Source organism: Dermacentor variabilis, chromosome 9 (genome assembly GCF_050947875.1).
Source record: "Dermacentor variabilis isolate Ectoservices chromosome 9, ASM5094787v1, whole genome shotgun sequence".
Lineage (NCBI taxonomy): Eukaryota > Metazoa > Arthropoda > Arachnida > Ixodida > Ixodidae > Dermacentor > Dermacentor variabilis.
Genome location: NC_134576.1, coordinates 129535642 through 129556398, shown reverse-complemented (window position 1 = coordinate 129556398; position 20757 = coordinate 129535642). Strand labels below are relative to the sequence as shown.

The window sequence follows — 20757 nt, the reverse complement described above, 5'->3', positions numbered from 1 at the left end:
CTTGCAAAAGTGCCCGCCGACCTTCTCCACGATGAAGGGGCAAGGCAAAATCGTCACTAGCAGCGCATGCTTGGTCACACGAACTTGTTCAGTTCATCAAAAAACACAAACATGAGCAAACTGGTGTGCGGCCGAGACGAACCACTGGCTGTCGACGACGAAGCACGTTAAAGGCCAATGACACACACTTTCAAAAGCGCCGCAACAAATGGGCCAAAGGGCTCCGAATGAGCAGCGACAGGACGGCAAGGAACACGCACGGTGAAAAAGAAAAAGCCGCCGCACGACTGGTGCACGGTTGCCGGAGGAGACACCTCGCGAAGGAGAGCCCTCTGGAATCCCGAGTGCGCCGGAAAGGGCTACGTCGGCGCCGTCGCCGACGATTTGCGACTAGCGGAGGCGGTGGGGGAGAGGAAGTGGAGTGGGGGATGGAGTTGTGGGAGGTATGCATCCCCAAAAATAACCCATTGAGTCAAGGTGAGTGGGGGAGCGGCAAATGAGGACGTAGAGGGGGCAGAGCACCCAGCACGTCCCAAGGAGGAGGAGGCGGCGACGGTGGGAGCGGTCGTTTGTTAGAGGGTCTGGCACGCGTGGAACAGACAGTGGAGGCAGGATAGCGGAAAAGATGAAAAAAGACGTAGCTCAGGGTCGTCAGCAGCACAGGAGAGAGGAAGGGAGAGAAGGAATGAAAGAAGTAAAGGGTGCTTCAGCATCTTTGAGGAAGCCCGTTTTGGTGCGAGTACGGATTAAGCTTGATGAGAATGCTGATCCACTTAGAAGAAGCGCGAATGGGCTCCGTTAAGGTGCGCCAGGTTTTCCTTCTCCAAGCTTCGTAGTAAGTAGCAAGCTTTTGTGGATGTCCAAAGGATAAGTGAACTGGCACCCTCTTTGAGGCTGCCAACCAATGAGAGGCGGTGGCGACAGCGTTGCAAGCTTGTTTGTTTTCAGTCGCTGCTATTTCTGTGTCCCTGAAGTGCGCACCTTGGTGTTTGTGTTTACTGATAGTGCCACTCGTCAGAGCTCGCCCGCATGTTTTCCACAGCACAGCTCACTAATTGCCATATTAAAGTAGACAGAGAGAAGCAAGGAGTGGCGAGTGTCGACAATGTGCAACATTTTCGCGACAAAATCTTCCACTGCAGATGTGTTGCGGTTATCTTACTCTCAATAAACATCTTATTAGGTTTTCTTTGGCCGGAGAAATCAGTTTATATTTAAATCACTTAGCATGATATAACAGAAGGGTTTGAATTAGTTGAAAGCTCCATTCTGATTGAAACATTGTTGGATGCATTTAAGGATTACTGAAATGATATCTCCAACATGAGATCCCTAACTAGTATTTTCTTATTGCATGAAATGAAGGTCTAAAACATTATTATATATATATATATATATATATATATATAGGAGTTCCTAAATAATTTACTACAATACTATTTTTGTATATTTAGGAGTCAAAAAGGAACATGTGCAGCCCTCTTGTTCATTATAATTTAATATACATTGTCTTAATACCTGGCCTTAGTGGTACACAATGCTGATGACGCCAAGGTGGCATTTTGAGACTAACTTTGGTATCAAATCAGAATATTTTGTAAGCATCTCCCAGCCTATATGCAAGTCGGGTATTATCCATTTATGTGCAAAAAATTGATTGGTAGATTATCTGCAACACTGAAGATATGTGTCGGGACTCCTTTAAAAAGACGCATGTCAACCATAACGTGGCAGTGTTTGTTTGAATTACACGTTTCAGTATTGAAGCAATTCAAATGTGAAGCATCTTGAATGGACAGCAAAAGAAATTTAAAGAGCCCTATGACTGCAGCAAGCATGCAGGTAAGGCCAGGAGAGTTGTGCCAGCCAACTGGCAAGTCAACTCGAAAAGAACAGCGGCAACTGGCGACTTCAGTGATTCGCCCACAAACCGCACGTCCTGGCGATACTATTAAAAGCTGCCCGTGACTGCGTTGCCATCACCGCCCGGTCAGGGTCTTCCGGAGATACGCACGGATGGTTCGAAAGTAAAGAAAGGGGTTTAGAAAAGAAAGAAAGAAATAGGCTAGAAAAATGAATGGAGAAAGGTTGTCTTGACACCTTGAAGGTGAAGCCAGCCGAGGCGTGCCAAATGCCGCTCACAGGAGTATGTGCCAATCTTGGTTTTGTTCGCAGAGTGCTTCCACACATATTTCAGTGGCCCATTCTTTCTACGGTGCACTACGTTTTTGCTAACGTAGGTGCTGAAAGTGACATTGTACACATTATAAAGGGGCACTAGGACAAACTATCAAAGAAAGCCAGACTGGTAGTTTACACGTTTTTATATATAGAAAACAGCTGACAGAGGTCTGAGGTCAGGTGTGGAAGAAAATGTGAATGTGAGAGACAATGCTTGCTAAACTATCAAAAAAAATAAAAACAGCTACCTTGTAAGGAATCGTTATCATAATCATCATAAGTCATGGTTAGAACTGTAATGCCGCACAGCCACAGTTTTTCATTTTTCTGCATGTAGCATCCATGCACACAGCCCGGATGACTTTTTTTTTCGGCAAGCTGCAGCATAAAGCAACTGTGTCAGAAAATTTTTTTAAGGAAGTTTACCGAAGCGGCACGGTGCTGCCATCTATGATCAATGCACAAAACAGACAACCTGCATACTCCACAGACCTGAAACAGTGATGCCTCTCCCTATCAAACAGTCAAATTTTGTCACTTAAGGCAATGTGTCACTTGGAATTAGCGCCATTTGGAGGCTGTCACACAACAATATTTTGCAACGCACTGCAGGGTGCACTTGATGGTGAGTGAAATTGCTGAACCCACCCCTTTGAAGTACAGTCTCAAGCAGGTGTAAGAGTTAAAAAAAATATAGCAAAAACTGAGGAGTTTGATATTCATGTGCAAGTGGGTATCATTACAGCTGTGTATTCGCATCAATTAACAAAAAGAACCATCTTGTGCAACCAATGCTCCGCTTTAGAAACCCCCGCTGTCGCATCTTTTCTTCTATGTACAATTACAGCGAATCATGAAACAGCCCAGGTGCATAATAGTGTCAGTGTCCAAGCGGATGTGCTTTTCACAATAGACATGAAACATTAATCACACTTTGGCAAGCGATAGCTTTTCAGGTCCTTTTTTTGCAACACCCCCAATTATCAGTGCCATTCGTTCTGAATGACCCTTTCAGTGTTGCACCGAGCCACCAGAATGGCACACAGTGAAGCAATGTGCACTCATTCAATTAACCTTACATTTGCTGCTCTTACAGGCTTATAAAAGGTATGTGCAGTTGTAATCAAACTGCATTCGTCTTGAAAAAAGTTACTGATACGACTGCATAGGCAATCGGAGCTTGTCCAAAATGTGGAAGGGGTTAAACATTCCTACATCGTCGTGAAGTTGCAGCAGTGTGACATCGCATTAAGAAAGACATGTTATGAGACAGTGAGAAATAAATGAAATGAGACTCTTACGAATTGAACAGTAAGGTCAAGCCTGTAAGATGGAAAAGAAGGGTGGACAGAGGGGCAGAGATAAGAAACAGAAGCTAGGACAAATAGGATAGCGTTGCAGTGCGTTAAAAGCCTCACCTACACACAAACACACATACACATTGCATCTCAGTAGGGAACAAGAAATACAGGGGACAACACGACACACTTCATCTCTATATTGAACACCATAGAGTGCAATTAGTGCCAAAAAAGTTTCATACTCTCACAACCATCTTTAACAGCTCAATGAAGTGCTACTTTAACACACACAATGTATAGCAAGAAAAAATGTTCTCATATCGTATTACAAAGCCTGCCAACGTGGAAGTACTAAATTTTACAATAATGCTTGTCATGGGCGATTCAAAAGAGAACTCATTCGCTGTGCGCGACACAACTAACGCATTGCAGAAGCAGAGAATGTCAAGCATCAGTGTCAGAAACACCACAGGAATTGAAAAAAATAAAAAAAATCCCAGTTCACTAGTAGCACAAAGCGATGCATTTTAAGGCCGCAATGTCCATTACCAATGGCAGTTGTCTTGACAGAGTCCACAGCCATAATAAATAGGCCCACAAAGACATTTTACAATCATGATGCATAAGATTCAAGTACACCACCACCGTCACCACCACCACCACCACCACTGTTCATTCGATCATACGCATTCGTGACTTGACATGACAGAAGTAGAACACGAAACAGGTGTGCCATTTGCAATTGCCACCACCAAATATTAATTAGGGCTTGAAAACATGTTGCTTATTATAGATGAGAGTCAAGAAGGACCACAGATGCCTCCTTGGCAAGATGCTGACAACACAGTTTCGCCAAAACGAACACTTGTAACACTCAGCCGATCAGCAAAGGTTTCCGAGGTTGGTTAGGTCTGCACTTTGCACTCAACCAAGGCCAACTCAGCAATGTGTTAGCTGCCAAATGACCATGCATAAGTACATGCGTGAAGCCATGCACACACTATGAACAATGCATGGTCGCCCATTCAACAATCTATGCCCATTCCACGAAGCTAATCAGGAATAGTAAAGATAAATAGTAAAGAAGAGAAAGGAAAATAAGTTTTCCACTTGTTTGGTTTTGCTAGCCGAAACCTGTTGTGGAGGTATTCATTTGGACATGAAATGTGCTGTCGTTTACTATACAGGTGTACGTGCACTATTATTCTCACAAACACTACCCTGCTTTTTGATAGGCTTACGAAATGCGCAAAGCTAATACAAAGCAGAGCTATCAGAAAGCTACGATAATTGATTCACTATAATGCTTACATCAAGCAGCCAGTAGCTCCTCAATAAGAAAGTAGGAAATTAAAACCGCTGGGTGCATAAAACATGCATTCCTAGAAGTTTAGGGTGTAATTTTGTCCCTCAGCAATAATCATTGTTGTCCCTTTCGGGTGCTTCGGTAACACTAGGTGTCCAATGCTTTCCTATCAGGAACCCTATGCATGTCCATAGTGTTTCTGATAGAAAAGTACCAAGCAAGAACAGAAAAAGAAAGAAAGACACATTAATGCTGAACAATAATAATTGCCGCTTTGGGACAAAACTGCACGCAGAACGGTGTAATGAAACCTAAGAGCACTATACAATTAGCATCATGTCTAGGCTAAGCTACAGTTTTAAGCAGCTAGCTGGCCGACTATGTGGCTCGCAAAATACACCCTAAGACTTACGGCAAGCTAAGTGGATAGATATCGCTAGCTAAATACGTATGCATACAGCAGGGTTGACTATACAGTTATGGTGAGCTAGCTAAATCGATACTGTAACCTAATGAAAAACTTGTGGAGTTATTGATTCAGCACTCAGAGAGACATGCTAACAGCAGGGCGGAATGAAGCATCCAAGCTGCAACAGCATGCGGGCTCACCTTTCTGCGTGGGGCTCCCAAGCTCACGGTCAGAGAGCAGGACACCCCGCTGGATGAGCTCTTCTTTTGTGGCTCGCATTGAAATTTTGCGCTCCAAGGCTGTAGGGTTTGGCAGAGGGAGAGAAAAAGAAAGAAAAATGCGAGGAGTAAGTTGTACAAATGTACCATGTATTTGCCCGACTGTAAAGCGGACTCAATTGTCACGGTCAGAAATACAAAAATGCAGTGCTTTCGACTGTGACTTGCACCCAGATTTTCGTAATTTGAGAAATGCAACTTCTACGACTGTTCCCTTGCCAGGTTTCACGGTAAGGGTAGTGGCAATTTATCCTCACTTGGAAAAAGAAAATTCATATTATCTGAGCTACAGTTGACTGGGTCACACTGCATTATAAAAAAACAGTAGTGTTACTTGAAAACCAACCAGCAGCTTTCATATATACAGAAGCTTTCAGTTTGCCAATTATAAACATGAAGGCAACGGAAGTCTATCAAGACCTTTCAATGATGCTACAGACTTCCATTTATTTTAATCATGTGCAAGCAGCAACACCTCAAAATTTTAGCCGCCGTTGTAAGACAAGTGTAGATAACTCCGAGATCTTCAAACTGCAGGCAAACAAAGACGACTACATGTCCGAGGGAAAACTTTGATCTGGAGAAACCTATTGCGCAAACGTTGCGGCCGTGTGCCAAAAAAAAGTCAGCCAAGCTTGCCACAAATATAAATTTAAGGGTTTAAAGCGTTTTGCCATATGCAAGAACTTTCAAGGCCGGCATTTTCGGTACTCAAGGATATTCAAAGACTACTACCAGCCTCTGGTACCACAATGGATGATGCTCCCCCGATATAACACGTACCATACACCATACAGACACAAGAAAAAGCATTCTTTGTTGGGCTAGTTGATAGGTACGACATAACAGCACAAATTAAGGCAAACACAGATATCACAAGGACAAGTGCTGCTCGCAGCTAACTTGTACACTGCCCGATGACTGGAATACGCGCACGTAAAAACGCATGCACAGATTGCAGACGCATCGTAGTGAGGAATAACAATGAGGGGAAAAAACTGGAATTTCTCTTAATCGCGCTGTTACGTCGTCCCCGCCAGTCCCCAAAATAAAGGGGACAACGGTGGCAGAGAGTGAGGAGAAAACTCACTGCGTGAGGTCTGCTCGAACTTGTCGCTCTTCTTTTTCCGCTTCCACTTCCAGGGCTTGAAGAGGCGGCTCAGGGTGGCCAGCCGGCTGGCATGCTTGCTCACTTCCACGGCGCCGCTCGAGCCGCCCCCGCCGCTGCTGGCACCGTGCGGAAGCCGCGAGTTGGAGCCCAGTGAGCCCGTCCTCATGTTACTGTTCCCGCACTTGGGACCTGCACACACACCACGAAATAAAGGCGAGACGCACCTTGTAGACAACTGGGACAAAACAGTCGAACCTATTACTCTGCAGGACAAGAGCAGATATGCACAAAGGGCACGCGTACGGGGAAAAAAAAAGCAGCTTCTCTTCAAATCAAACTGTGCAGTCTAACGTCCGCAAGCTGCAGAGCAGGCTACGAGGCACACCTGTAGTGGATGACTACAGATCAATTTCGACCACACCTAGGTTTGTGAATGTACACTTGAATCGAACTGATTCGGGTCCCAAAGCAACGCTCTGGTTATGAGGGACTCCGTAGTGGAGATTTTGACCAGGAGTGGTTATTTTAAGTACACAGGCATCTTTGCAATGCTGTGGCATCAAAGCTACTTCCAGAGTTACAGAAAGTCAGCGAACAATTTAGCCCTTGCTAGGCAAGGGTCATTAAACCCAGCATGTGGAGCCCTTGCTCTTTTGGCATTTTGTTAAACAGTGGTCTGTACTCTGCAAAATGAAACAGGCGCAAGGCAGACAGATGCCTGCCCGCACGCATGGAGCCAGGAAAACAAACGGAGGCAGATGGGGGGGGGGGGGGGCTGCAAATACCACCCCTTCCATCCACGAACTACAGCAAAGACCCTATAGCTCCTCCTGGCAGGCTTTCTGCTGTTTGTAGTGACAAAAAACAGCTGCCTCTGTGATTGCTCGAACCGTCCCCACCATCATTCTACACTTCTCCATTTTGCACAGCACTCCTCTTGTGTTCGGCCCCTACAAAACTGTGCAGTGTGTCGTAAATGTGCCCCCGATTGGCTGCTGCAGCCAACCAATAGAGGGACGAAATGTACAAAGTAGCTTACGAGCAAGCATGCTGCTTATTCAGGTCCCTGCTTGTTGCTAAATCAGAGACAAAAAAGCAATGACACTTATGTTCCTCTTTTTGACATGTCGCACCTGACAATGCAAATGTGTGGGCTCCAACTTGGGCTTCACACTACAACTTTAGAAGCGCTTGCTTTGCATCAGCTAGTTGTTTGTGGTGGAGTCAGTGGCACGTACCATAATTACATAATGACCAGCAGGCATGACTAACAGGCGCTGACTGATCACGAACCGTTATTGAAAAGGGTTAAGTTTTCGCTGGCCTCGGCTGGGTGGGTTTCCACAACGACGCACAGTTCTAACAAGGCAGAGAGCACAGCACGTGAACAGAGGCTGAATGGCGAGGAGGAGGAGGCGCACGTGAGAAGGCAAAAAACCTCCTCCCATACGCGTCTATCCGCATCAGAATTCGATGACGTCACGAAATGCGCAACGCGCTCTGAACCGACGGTCTTATCACGAAGTCAAAGTAGTGAATAAGGGGGGGGGGGGGGGCAGGAGCCTTGTCGCAATGCGTGGAATGTGCGCGAGACCGGCAACAACAAAGGCGGGCGATTCAGCGAAGACGGCGTTTACGTCATGCGGTTCGGTCGACGACGTCCCGCGTGCGTAGCAGACGGATGAACTTCTGTGCGGGGGTGAAATGAAAACAAAGCGGGAAGGCGCCGTGCGCCCTCTGCCGGAGGTCGTCGAACTTCCACTACCGTGCATCGCTGCCTCCGAGATGCTCCGCATCGAGTCAGTTGTCTGCTCCGCCTCCGTGATCCCCTGCCCACACTTTGCGCGGCAGTGTTCCGCACCGTTTCAGAACCACGAGAACGATGGGGGGGGGGGGGGAAGGGGGGAGGAGGCGGGGGGAGGAAGATGAATAACCGAGTCACCGAAAATAAACAATATTAATAACGTTTTATCGATACGACTAGCGCGGTAATCGGGAGGTCGATTCACGAGGAGTTGCTATCTGAACGCTTTTCGCGGTCTGAATGGAAACGCAGGCACGCGACAACTAGTACGCGTGGAGATTTCCAGAAGGAACGTCGTGGCACGCCTTGAAAGGCTCGCGCGGGCTTCATCTCGCAAGCATCAATGCGTGACCGAGTCTAATTATTGCTCGTCTTCTACGTTTGCGCCGACCTTCGACACGCGAGTCGCCTGAGAGGAATCGAAACAGACTACTTATGAAAGCTGGCCCCGTTCCACGTTCCCCATCAGATGCACAAGGAACGGAAAGCCGATGGCGCGTCGATTTTCGAAGATACACGAACACCGCGCGAATACGAAACTGTGCAAAACCTCCGTAGTGGTAGAAATGAAAAAAAAAAAAAAAAAAAGACGGGCGTTTGACGAACGCTTTTCGAACCGAGTGAGCGATATTTCACAGTGCATTCGCGTTCAATAAAATAAAATAAAAAATGCTCCGTGTGTGGCACGAGAAGTCGTGCCAAATGCTGCACACTTTTCGTTCTAACACGTAACACATTGGTTTCGGAGCCAAGCGTTCGGCGCAATGCTCTATATAGTCTAGAAAGTAAGAACGTTCCTGTTTTTTTTTTTTTCTTACCTATTCAACGTTGCATTTTTGAAACGAGTTTCGTCACGCAAATGAGCGAGCGTAATTGGCCGGCCAACAACACAATTTCTCCGAGTTGGGACGGCGGTGTATCGCCACTGCATTCTCGCAGGCTGTCGACCTCAATCACCCCTATCTTGCGCCAGCTGACACCATCCTATATGTGTGCGAAATTCCTAGCTCCGTAGCACCACCCAGTTCTCTGCCGTCATCCGACAGCGCTTGCCTGCCTGCCCTTGACACCCCCAATTATGTAGCCGTAATAGGTCACCGATAACCTACACGCCATCATGTGGCCTACCAGACTCCTCCCTCTTGACCTAAACTAAAGAGCGTCGACGATCCCCGTATGCTTTCTCATACACGGTGCTGCTTTTCTCTCTCTTAACGTTACGCCTTAACGTTACGACGTCAACGTTAATTTGTCGTTCCGCCTCTCGCTGGACGGCGCTTAGCTTCAAGCTTTTTTTTCTCTTTTTTGTTAACAACACGAGAGGAAAGCTTCACCATCCTCAGCTCAGATGGTAAGACAATTTTCTGTAAGACGACTGCGATTCACGAAAGCGGGCGGTATTTTTTGGACATTGCCAAATTACGCCACATTGTCGAATTCGCCATCTTGACACCTCTCATTGGCCCGCAGGCTGCGAACGGCCTCTATGATTGGCTAAAATCACCGCCGTTACAGAATTCGGCAATATGACACTATAGCCAGTGTACATTTCTCAATTACATTACCCAAAAGAAAAAAAAAAATTTTAACTCCGGGATTATAAGAAAAAAAAAAGAAAACAGGCAAAATCACGCGGGTACCGATAACCGGCAGAATCACACTGTCACAATGCCACAGGTGTCGCGTTTTCCGAAACGCCAGTCACGTTCCCGTCAGGGTCGTTACTGGCGCAGATCGTCCGGACAGTGACGTCATCACGTGGCTTGGCGAACACTCACAGAAGTGCTTTTGCGGGATGACGACGTTCGCTGCGAGGAACGCGTACGCCTATTAATACGAGTTTCGGCGTTCGTCTTGGCGTTCAGCCCGCCGCGCGGAATTATCCGCGATTATAAGGCTCCGTCCGGGCAGCATTCGCGGCACCCCCGCAGGCCAAAGCTTACGCAACACCTCGAAGTTGAACAAGCCACACAATCGGCGGCTAGCTCTTGGTTCTATAGGCCCCAGTGGCGCGTGGGTCTTGCACGCGCAGACGTGGGCTGTGCTCCAATACTCGCCATGCATGGCTAAACAGACAACTGAGCGGGCATCTTAAGCCTCGTTTTATTTGTCACGAAGCCAAAAAAAATGGCTTTCGCGAGGATAACGTCAAAGTAAAAGAAAAAAGAAAACGGCGCGGGCTATATACTTTTCTGTTCAAACACGATGGCTGCTGAGCAGAAATGCTCGGAAACCCGACGGAAAGGTCTCCGGAGTATACAAGGAAACGTAGTTACGTTTTGCTGCGCGTTTAATCTAAGCCACGTTGCGGTTTCCACAGGGTTCGCACGCGCAAATCGCTAAAGCGCAGTTACAACGCGCGTATTTCATAGCCTTTTCTTGCCGTCGCGAGATGGCGTTCAAGTCGCATACAGAAGTCTTGGAAATGCGTTCTGCTTCTCGGATTCGACGCTGTATTCTTATGGCGGTCCAAGTATAGTCGGTCTTTCAATGCTCGACAGAATCGGAACACACCCCTGGATGGAAACGGAATGTGCGAGATTACCTAGTTTGGAGCGCTAATCCCATCCGAAACGGCGTGGCGCTGGAAGCCATCAAGGCTACTCTCTCTCTCTCTCTCTCTCTCCAACCTCCTCCATTTCCTCCTTACGCGCACGTATTTTTGTTACTCGAATCTTGTTAAAAACAAGTTGAATAACGAAACAACTTTCGAGACTTTTATAAATCGACGAACCTGCGAGTGACGACAAAATTAAGCAGGTACAATGCACTTGTTTGAATCTATGTGAGGCGGGTAATTAAACTGTTAACTATACAAGGGCGACGCGTACAATCACGTTTATTTTCATCCTATACGCAAGGGATGATATAGATCAATGTTTATTATGCACACGTAAAGGTCGCAACTTTCGTAAGGGTGCACGGTTCGCAAGCCGTGCCGAAATTCAAATGCCATATCGGGCAGCTGCACAGTCCGAGAAGTCTACGCAGCCATGTCACAAAAAAAGAGAATGCGACGCTTGTTGAGGAAATGACGATGACGATGCGAGACGTATATGCACTGAGGAGTATACGACACACTCGTAAATGCATTTAATGCTCCCGTAAACCTTGTGTCACAGTGGCAGATGGTCAATCCAGAGGATTGGCTAATTAAGATACGGCCGTATACTACATGGTCCAAGAATGGGAAAAACCCAAAGAAAAAGGGGAAAGAAGATGAAAGAAACATGACGCAATATTCGGCTAGGAGATTCGCGCGTGCTTTAGAGGTATATGCCCATAAGCCGACACCTTGTGTACGTACAGGCATCATGCGATTCATTTTTTTTTTTATTATTATTACGCAGAACTGAGATGCGCTCACTGGCACTACTCTTTCAGTCAACGCACAAGAAAGATGCCGGTTTGCCGGAGCTTGCATCCCCGATGCACATTTTTAACGTTTCATATTGGACGACACACGAAAAAACGAAAATCAGGGCAGGATGGAAATAACTTGGCTATAAAACAACAATACGTGTAACAAGGCAAATTGTAGTAAACTGTCGTGAAGTCCCAACCGAGCGACTTTCATACACGTCATTTCTAACTCTGGAACGCCTATGATGGCAGATACAACTACACGAAGCCAACGGATAATCATCATCATCATCATCATCATCAGCCTGGTTACGCCCACTGCAGGGCAAAGGCCTCTCCCATACTTCTCCAACAACCCCGGTCATGTACTAATTGTGGCCATGTCGTCCCTGCAAACTTCTTAATCTCATCCGCCCACCTAACTTTCTGCCGCCCCCTGCTACGCTTCCCTTCCCTTGGGATCCAGTCCGTAACCCTTAATGACCATCGGTTATCTTCCCTCCTCATTACATGTCCTGCCCATGCCCATTTCTTTTTCTTGATTTCAACTAAGATGTCATTAACTCGCGTTTGTTCCCACACCCAATCTGCTCTTTTCTTATCCCTTAACGTTACACCTATCATTCTTCTTTCCATAGCTCGTTGTGTCGTCCTCAATTTGAGTAGAACCCTTTTAGTAAACCTCCAGGTTTCTGCCCCGTAGGTGAGTACTGGTAAGACACAGCTATTATATACTTTTCTCTTGAGGGATAATGGCAACCTGCTGTTCATGATTTGGGAATGCCTGCCAAACGCACCCCAGCCCATTCTTATTCTTCGGATTATTTCCGTCTCATGATCCGGATCCGCCGTCACTACCTGCCCTAAGTAGATGTATTCCCTTACGACTTCCAGTGCCTCGCTGCCTATTGTAAATTGCTGTTCTCTCCCGAGACTGTTAAGCATTACTTTAGTTTTCTGCAGATTAATTTTTAGACCCACTCTTCTGCTTTGCCTCTCCAGGTCAGTGAGCATGTATTGCAATTGGTCCCCTGAGTTACTAAGCAAGGCAATATCATCAGCGAATCGCAAGTTACTAAGGTATTCTCCATTAACTTTTATCCCCAATTCTTCCCAATCCAGGTCTCTGAATACCTCCTGTAAACACGCTGTGAATAGCATTGGAGATATCGTATCTCCCTGCCTGACGCCTTTCTTTATTGGGATTTTGTTGCTTGCTTTATGGAGGACTACGGTGGCTGTGGAGCCGCTATAGATATCTTCCAGTATTTTTACATATGGCTCATCTACACCCTGATTCCGTAATGCCTCCATGACTGCTGAGGTTTCGACTGAATCAAACGCTTTCTCGTAATCAATTAAAGCTATATATAAGGGTTGGTTATATTCTGCACATTTCTCTATCACTTGATTGATAGTGTGAATATGGTCTATTGTTGAGTAGCCTTTACGGAATCCTGCCTGGTCCTTTGGTTGACAGAAGTCTAAGGTGTTCCTGATTCTATTTGCAATTACCTTAGTAAATACTTTGTAGGCAACGGACAGTAAGCTGATCGGTCTATAATTTTTCAAGTCTTTGGCGTCCCCTTATGGATTAGGATTATGTTAGCGTTCTTCCAAGATTCCGGTACGCTCGAGGTTATGAGGCATTGCGTATACAGGGTGGCCAGTTTCTCTAGAACAATCTGACCACCATCCTTCAACAAATCTGCTGTTACCTGATCCTCCCCAGCTGCCTTCCCCCTTTGCATATCTCCTAAGGCTTTCTTTACTTCTTCCGGCGTTACCTTCGGGATTTCGAATTCCTCTAGACTATCTTCTCTTCCATTATCGTCGTGGATGCCACTGGTACTGTATAAATCTCTATAGAACTCCTCAGCCACTTGAACTATCTCATCCATATTAGTAATAATATTGCCGGCTTTGTCTCTTAACGCATACATCTGATTCTTGCCAATTCCTAGTTTCTTCTTCACTGTTTTTAGGCTTCCTCCGTTCCTGAGAGCATGTTCAATTCTATCCATATTATACTTCCTTATGTCAGCTGTCTTACGCTTGTTGATTAACTTCGAAAGTTCTGCAAGTTCTATTCTAGCTGTAGGGTTAGATGCTTTCATACATTAGCTTTCATACATTGGCTTTCATACATTAGATGCTTTCATACAACGGATAATGAATCCGGGGAAAGCGTAGGGAATGACAGATGCCTGACTTTTGATGTAGGATGTTTCTAATGGTCAGTTCAAAAAAACAACCCTCAGCGAAGTCCGCCCTCCGGAGAAATAAAGCGTTGCAACTTCCAGCACATGTCACAATTGAGGCTTAGATATGACAGTCGGCAAAATAACCTCTCGTTCCACGTTTACTCTGATGTTTAGAAACAGACTGCACTGTACAGCTACACTTCTCGCAGCCTTCCAGTTGACACGGCAGACTCATTTAGCTCAAGCGGCTTAAACTGCAGCGACGAACAACAGCGCCACCTACACCGCTGGCGGTTTATTCAGAAATGCGCGCTAACAGAGGAAGGAAAAGACCCCATCTAACGCGCGGCGTACTAAATGACGCAATAGACAGGCTAGACAAAAACAAAAAGAAGGCAGATGCGAAGTACAGCGCTACACGCTTTCTCCCTACAGAGAGACGAGTGCAGAAGTGCGCGAGCAGACGACGCGCAGCCGACCAGCCTACTGCGTCATCTGTTGCGCCAGAGGCAAACACCGCAAACACGCTGCCGGCTCGCATGAGGGAGAGGATGAGATAAGATGGAGAGGGGGAAGCGGGTGACGCACGCCAACTCACTGGCCGGCGGCCGATCAATACAGACACGCGCACGCGCGCTGCACCATCGGCCAAATTAGGAGAGCGAAAACGTCAGAGGGAAATGAGGGAGGTTTGTCCAAAAAAAGAACCGTTTACCCGTGGACACGAGCCATGCCGCGCTTACTAACAACTCGAAAGTGGAAGCCGGCGGCGCTCTGGCCCCAGGGTCGTAACGCCGGCCCGCTCCACAAACGGCGGCCACACCTCAACCCCCCTCCCCTTCGCCCCTCTTTCTCCACCCGCCATAGCGGCGTAACGGGATTATGGTGCTCTCTCCTGAGTCTGCGTGCACGGCTGCGGCTTAACGCGACGTCGAGGGTCGATGGTTCGGCCGTTAACACGTAGGTGAAGAAAACAAGAAGCTTGCAAGCGCAACGAGATTAACGTCAGCGGGAGCCTCGCGGACCACATACCATCTACATTTCTTTCTGAACTTTTAGACTTACTAAAGAAATCGCCTGTGACGGACAACTCTTTCCGGCGGCCTTTCTTCAGGTGGGTGGATTACCTGAAGAGGCGGACACATGCGACTAATCGCAATGTCCAGGTATACAGCTAACTGAAGAGGGTTATTAAATATTTAATTATTTAACTTGAGGCGCGTATCGCGATTGCCAAACGAAGCCGAGCAGCGGCGAAGACTAGCACCACTTCGCGAGATATCCCCGCCTGCGGAGAGAAAAATTGTGACGAGGCAGGGAGAAGCACGACACGAATGTAAAAATGCACTTCCGGTTGCTATAATCCGGCCGTCACTCACAGTATATAGCACATACCTATTCTGGACGACTGGCCGAGAATAGAGAAGCCCAGATATATAAACGACCGTTGAATATGACGCGCTTTCCCATCTGATCAGGCGATGACTATGAGCGGACACTATACGCACATGTTTTATCTCGCGATTTAATGCGCTATCACGCCGAACAGACAATCCACCGACAAGGCTCACATCTGTAACACAATAAGCATGCCTACTCCCCGATCCTGCCTACCTACCACACCTCCCTCCCTCCATATCTCTCTCTCTCTCTCTCTCTCTCTCTCTCTCTCTCTCCCAGCCTAAGTTATCAGAGCTGCGCGTGAACTTCGGAGGCACCCGGCTCTCACGCTCGCTTCGCTGTAACGCGAGCCACAATCACTTCCACTTCGCTGTCGCGGGAAACGCGGGGGGGAGGAGGGGGAGAGGGCGCTCTCGAGAACCAGCAACGAAGAGAAGCGCTCCAATTGACAGCCGAGAGAAACGGGATACGTCGCGCAACGCACTGAGGAATGTACGCTCCACGAATCTGAGCGACAAAACGTAGCGGGGCTCGGTATACGGATTACAACGGTGGCACGAAAGGACCGGCTAAGTTGGTTTTTCGTTCTCGCGCTAATGCATGAAGACGAACTAAGGACACAGCTTGCTTTACTTTTAAACAGCTCTACCTTGTATTACAAAACACATTACTCTTTACGGACTTTTGGATTACCGAGCCCGTGAACAGCAGCAACAACGAAGACAGCGACATCTTGTGATGATTGGTTCAACCGCAGCTCGCCGAACACGTTTTTGTGATACGTGGGTGCTATCGTAAAATAAACTTTTAACTAAACGCTGTTGTCGTTTAACTATCACGTCGCTGCCGACACATTACGCGAGCAGCTCGGGATAACATTGCTAGTTACTGCACTAACCGTTGCGTCCCCTTTGGTTAAACCATGCGCACACAGCTAGGTGGCGCCCCAAACCCACGGCCGGCTCATTATAAGGCCGCTCAAGTTTGCTACGTCTCCGGTAACCTGCTTTTGCGCAACAAGGCAATAAGTTTACAGGCGAGCTGAAACTCCCTAGTTATAGCAACACGTACCGGCGCGGAAACGCGAAGAGAGGTGCAGTGAAGCGAGTTTAAGGCGCAATGCTGGAGGACGACATCGGAGACAAGAAACGGGTCACGAGAGCGCGAAATAAGCACTCCTCCACCCCTCAAATTACCACAGGGCTGCAAAAAAAAAAAAAAAAAAAAGACGCCCCAATATATGAGGTACTGGCAACGCTGCTTATCCAGAAGTCGACTAGTGACTACGAAGCCGGCTCACATTGCTGCATTCGCCCTGGCAGAATTACGGCTCCGGCAGAATCTACCGAGTCCACCCCCAACCCCCTTCCCTCCACCACGTTACAAAACCGGTATCAAAACAAAACCTGACGCGACGAAAGACCCGGCGTATATAGTGTTAACCCAACAACCTCAATAATCCAAAGCCTTGGCAGAAGCGTAATATAAACCCGCTGCTGTCTGCCGAATAAGCTGACTGACTAATAGTCCCCTCTTTGGTCCAGAAAATAAAATAACCTTGCGCAGACCGTTAGTTAGGCCTCGCACGCCTTGTCTGGTCCGCCCCGCGGCCGAGATTTCGCCTAGCGCGCGAGCCATCTCCGCAGATGGGTCGAGCGAGGCATCGGAGCGCGAAGTCGGCAGATGGGAGGAGACACATTCTAGAGCACAACATATGCGCGCGCGCCCCGTCCTCCTCCTCCCCTACCGTACTGCCTACTTCTCACCCCCCCCCATACTCCTCCCCCCTCTGTCTCACGGCCGAGTGGGAATGCAGAATATAACCTCGATTCCCCGAGACGACGACGAATGCCCCGCCGTCGGTTCTTTCCTTCTTCAAGCATCTAGTTTACAAACAGCAAAGAGATGCCGCATAATATATTTATAGTACGCACGAACAATGAAACGTACGAAAACCTTGATGCGAATACAATTTCCACTTTGTGGTACTGGAGTCGTCGCTTGTACCACGTTTGCCCTTTGCGGAACGGGTGGCGTCCAAATCTATGGCCCAGTGGCGGCGCCCTGTGGATAAACAGGTGCGGCGGAAGCGACTGCGGGAGCCGGAAACACGTCACAGACGTCGGGTTCCGGACACCGCCGATACTGGGTTACCGAAGGCATGCGCGGCAGTGGGAACGCCGAGCAGCCACATCATGGGACGCTTTTGTTGCATCACAACGCGTCGGAACCATTTTTGTGTTACACAGGTGTTCTCGTCGAGAGAGAGAGAGAGAAAAAAAGAAAATATCACGCCAACGATCATGCCACTGCCGCGACAAAAGCGGCGGCAGTGAAGTTACAATAAGGTACACTTTGGTTGAACTATGCACCTCCAGGTGGCGCAGTGAGACATGTGGTAAGGTCAAAGTTTAATACGCGTCTGCTGCTCAAAATTCCGGAGACGACGCGGCACGTTGCAGTGGAATGCCAAGGCATTCACCAGTCAGGAACCGTAGGAAAGGCACACCTTCCAGAAGCGCTGGATTCAAAGTGGAAGGGAGCAGTAACTGGTCGGCAGGTCGAAATAAACAAGACGTTTAAGATATACCTGGGAAAAAAGCAGGAAAGACATCGAAACACTAGGCATGGTTACAGGCACAAACAACTACCTGCATAGACGGTACTATCAAGCATGCATTCAAACGCGAAGACGACGTGGTTGGTCATAACTACTGTTACGCGTAATTACGTGGAAGTGTATCCTCTCTGTACGGCTCCTAAGCGAGGAGCACACCTTTAGGTGTACGCTTTGGAGCCTCAATAAAGGCACTGTTACAAATGCAGGTGAGCCTGGAAATGGAACAACGCATTGTAGTGTTTTCGGAATTTCTCGCGTTTAAATTTACGCCTACAGTACAAACATCCCGTACGACTTGTTGGCAGTCGATACTGCTCTTTTACAGCGCACGCAGACGACACACCAATGCGTCGTCTGTTTGCGTCGTCTGCAGCGTAAACTGGTACACAGGATAAAGCAGCGGACGTACTGCACACACGATGGCGAATGTTGATCGCAAGGTGAAACATGGCGGCGCCTCGTATCTAAAATAGCATAGATTGTTTTTACGCGACGTTATGGACGCAGGCCCTAACCATGCTAGTAAACCCAAACTTGGCAGTTCACGATGAAGCCAGTGCGCCATTTTATCTCGCGTGCAATGTTTTGCTTTTTTTTTTTAACGGTAACCGCTTTTCGCCGGATTATCACTGCCGTAAATTTGTCGCTGAACGCAAAACGTGCCTGTAGTGCTGTCACGTTTCTTGTTTACGCGGTTGTTCTCGACGTGCTTATAGTACCCCCCAAGACGGCGGCCGCGATCACGTCAACGCACAAGAGGCCGCAGAGAAAGGTTAGACGCAAAAAATTAAATGACAAAACACGACTGTAATGGAGTACAGACGCGAGACATGGGATGGTCCATCGCATCGGTGCTTAAGCACAACAGACAGGCTTTCCCCGCAAAGCGAAAAACCACGATGCCGCTGCTGCGACGTGTGGACAAGCGTGGACTCACGAAGGTTCTTTTTTATAACGCGTGAAAATCGCAGCAAACGCGCCGCATATATATCCCCTCCCGTAGCATACGGTGATACGAAAAAAAAAAAAAAAATCACGCATTCTGTTATCGGACAGACCGCCAGCTCACATATCATATCCTCTTCCTCTCCTCGCTCAACTGGTCAGACCAGACTGAATCCTTTCGCAGTCGCCGCGCTTTTTTTGTGTGTTTGTTTTGCCGTCTTCAGCGAGTTGGAATTCAGCGCAGGGGGGCAATCTACTACTCCCTCCAGGTTTGCGTCGGCCGACCAGCACGCGTCAATTACGCCACAGCGTCTCTACAGAACATGAACCCCTCCCCTCCCTGTTTATGACGGGCGCGCTGTCAACTGACAACCATGGCGCGAGCCAGACCCATAATTTTTCAATTTGGGGCCGCCAGAATTAAGCGTATTATATAGAATGGGAAAATCACATTACTGCGACCTCGGGGTGAAACTCCCTCGCCAGCTGTGTACTAACGCCGGCTACAACGTGTACGCGACATGTCGGCTAAAGAGCTTGTCTGGAGAGAAACTGGTTTCACTTAGGGGATAGATAAAGTGCTGAAGGTGCCCCCGCCCGGTCGCGATTTTTCCGAGCGATATAAGTTATCGCGCGGCGGTCCGGGTAATGGAAGCACAGCCTTGTAGGTTGCGGTTCTTTACGTTAACAAAATTAGGCCAAAAGATATTTGCGAAAGGGAAATAAGAATTCCAGGTTGTTCTGCGATTAGCTAAGAGCCATATTGCATTTCTCTGAAATTTTGTTTCGCCAAAAGAAACTCGAACGTGAGCAACAATTTTTTTTTTCATTGCAAGTGCGACATACTGAGTTGTAACTTAAATGTCTCGTGAGCACGAAAAGAAGTCACGTGGGGAACGCGCAATTAACCGCTTTAAACAACGTTACTTCGGCAGTTGAGGTTCAACGCCTCGAAGCTGCCGAAATTTTCACCACCTAGGGTTGTTTAACGTGCACCAAAGACACGCTATACGCAAGCGTTTTTTTTTTTTTTTTCGCATTCCGTCCGTCCCCATCATGACGCGGCCATCACAGTCGGGGATTAAACCCGCGACCTCGTGCTCCACGGTACAACGCCACAACTAACGAACCAGCGCGGCCGGTAGCAGAATTGCTGTTCGTAGTCATTAAGTTAAGGAAATCAGAAAGATCGAGTATGCCATTTCGTTGTTACGTGCGCGTGTTGTCTTTTTTCTTTTCTCTTTCCTGCGGTTGGTTTGAGAATCATGCCAACCTAAGTGTCATTCTGTCCAAGGATGCCGCGCTCCGGCTTCAGAGTGTCGAGGCCTCTCGGGTGGTCATACACACAAGTACCGACTAATTGTAAGAATGCCACGTCACAGTACACGTCGCAGTCAGGAGTAACCTCCTCAGACAAGTTCTTCGGCACTGCAGACAACCTGGCTGCCGATCAATTAGGGAGGACACCGTTCCGAACACCAGGTATGGACAGGCGATTGACTCGCTACACGCACTGCAGGCCGCCAACTGCTCCCCGATCGGTGCCGACAGCCGGCAATATTGGCCCCCGCCGGCGCTCTCTTTAGGAGTGTCGCGCGCTGTATTATTTCTCGGCATCTCTCGCAACGCTCACCAATGACAACTCACGGGCTAATCGAGATACCAGTTCAGTGATTCTCCGCGGTAAGCGCAAAGTGAATAAGCCTCCTCGAACGCGAGCGATTGGTAATCCATCGCGCGCCGCAAGCCAAACATCTGACACACACACACACACACACACACACACACTCCTCTCGCGCCGCCACGCGGCAACACACCTCTCGGCGCCGTGACT

The 20757-nt window shown here is 47.9% G+C and overlaps 1 protein-coding gene across 8 annotated transcripts in view; it reads right to left on the bottom strand.

Moving 5' to 3' along the window:
• LOC142557485 (phosphatase and actin regulator 2-like) overlaps positions 1-20757 on the bottom strand; it is a 139373-nt gene that overhangs the window by 34533 nt on the left and 84083 nt on the right. For 7 of the 8 annotated variants that reach the window (XR_012822774.1, XM_075669368.1, XM_075669373.1 and 4 more), the window contains exons 2-3: positions 6566-6775; positions 5398-5496 (exon numbers count right to left, since the gene is read on the bottom strand). Coding sequence is in view for 7 of the 8 variants with exons in the window: in XM_075669368.1 (XP_075525483.1) it covers positions 5398-5496; positions 6566-6775 (309 nt within the window). In the remaining variant the exon portion in view is untranslated. Of the gene's footprint in view, positions 1-5397; positions 5497-6565; positions 6776-7824; positions 8027-20757 lie in introns of those variants that run through there. The other variant, XM_075669372.1, reaches the window with a different exon arrangement.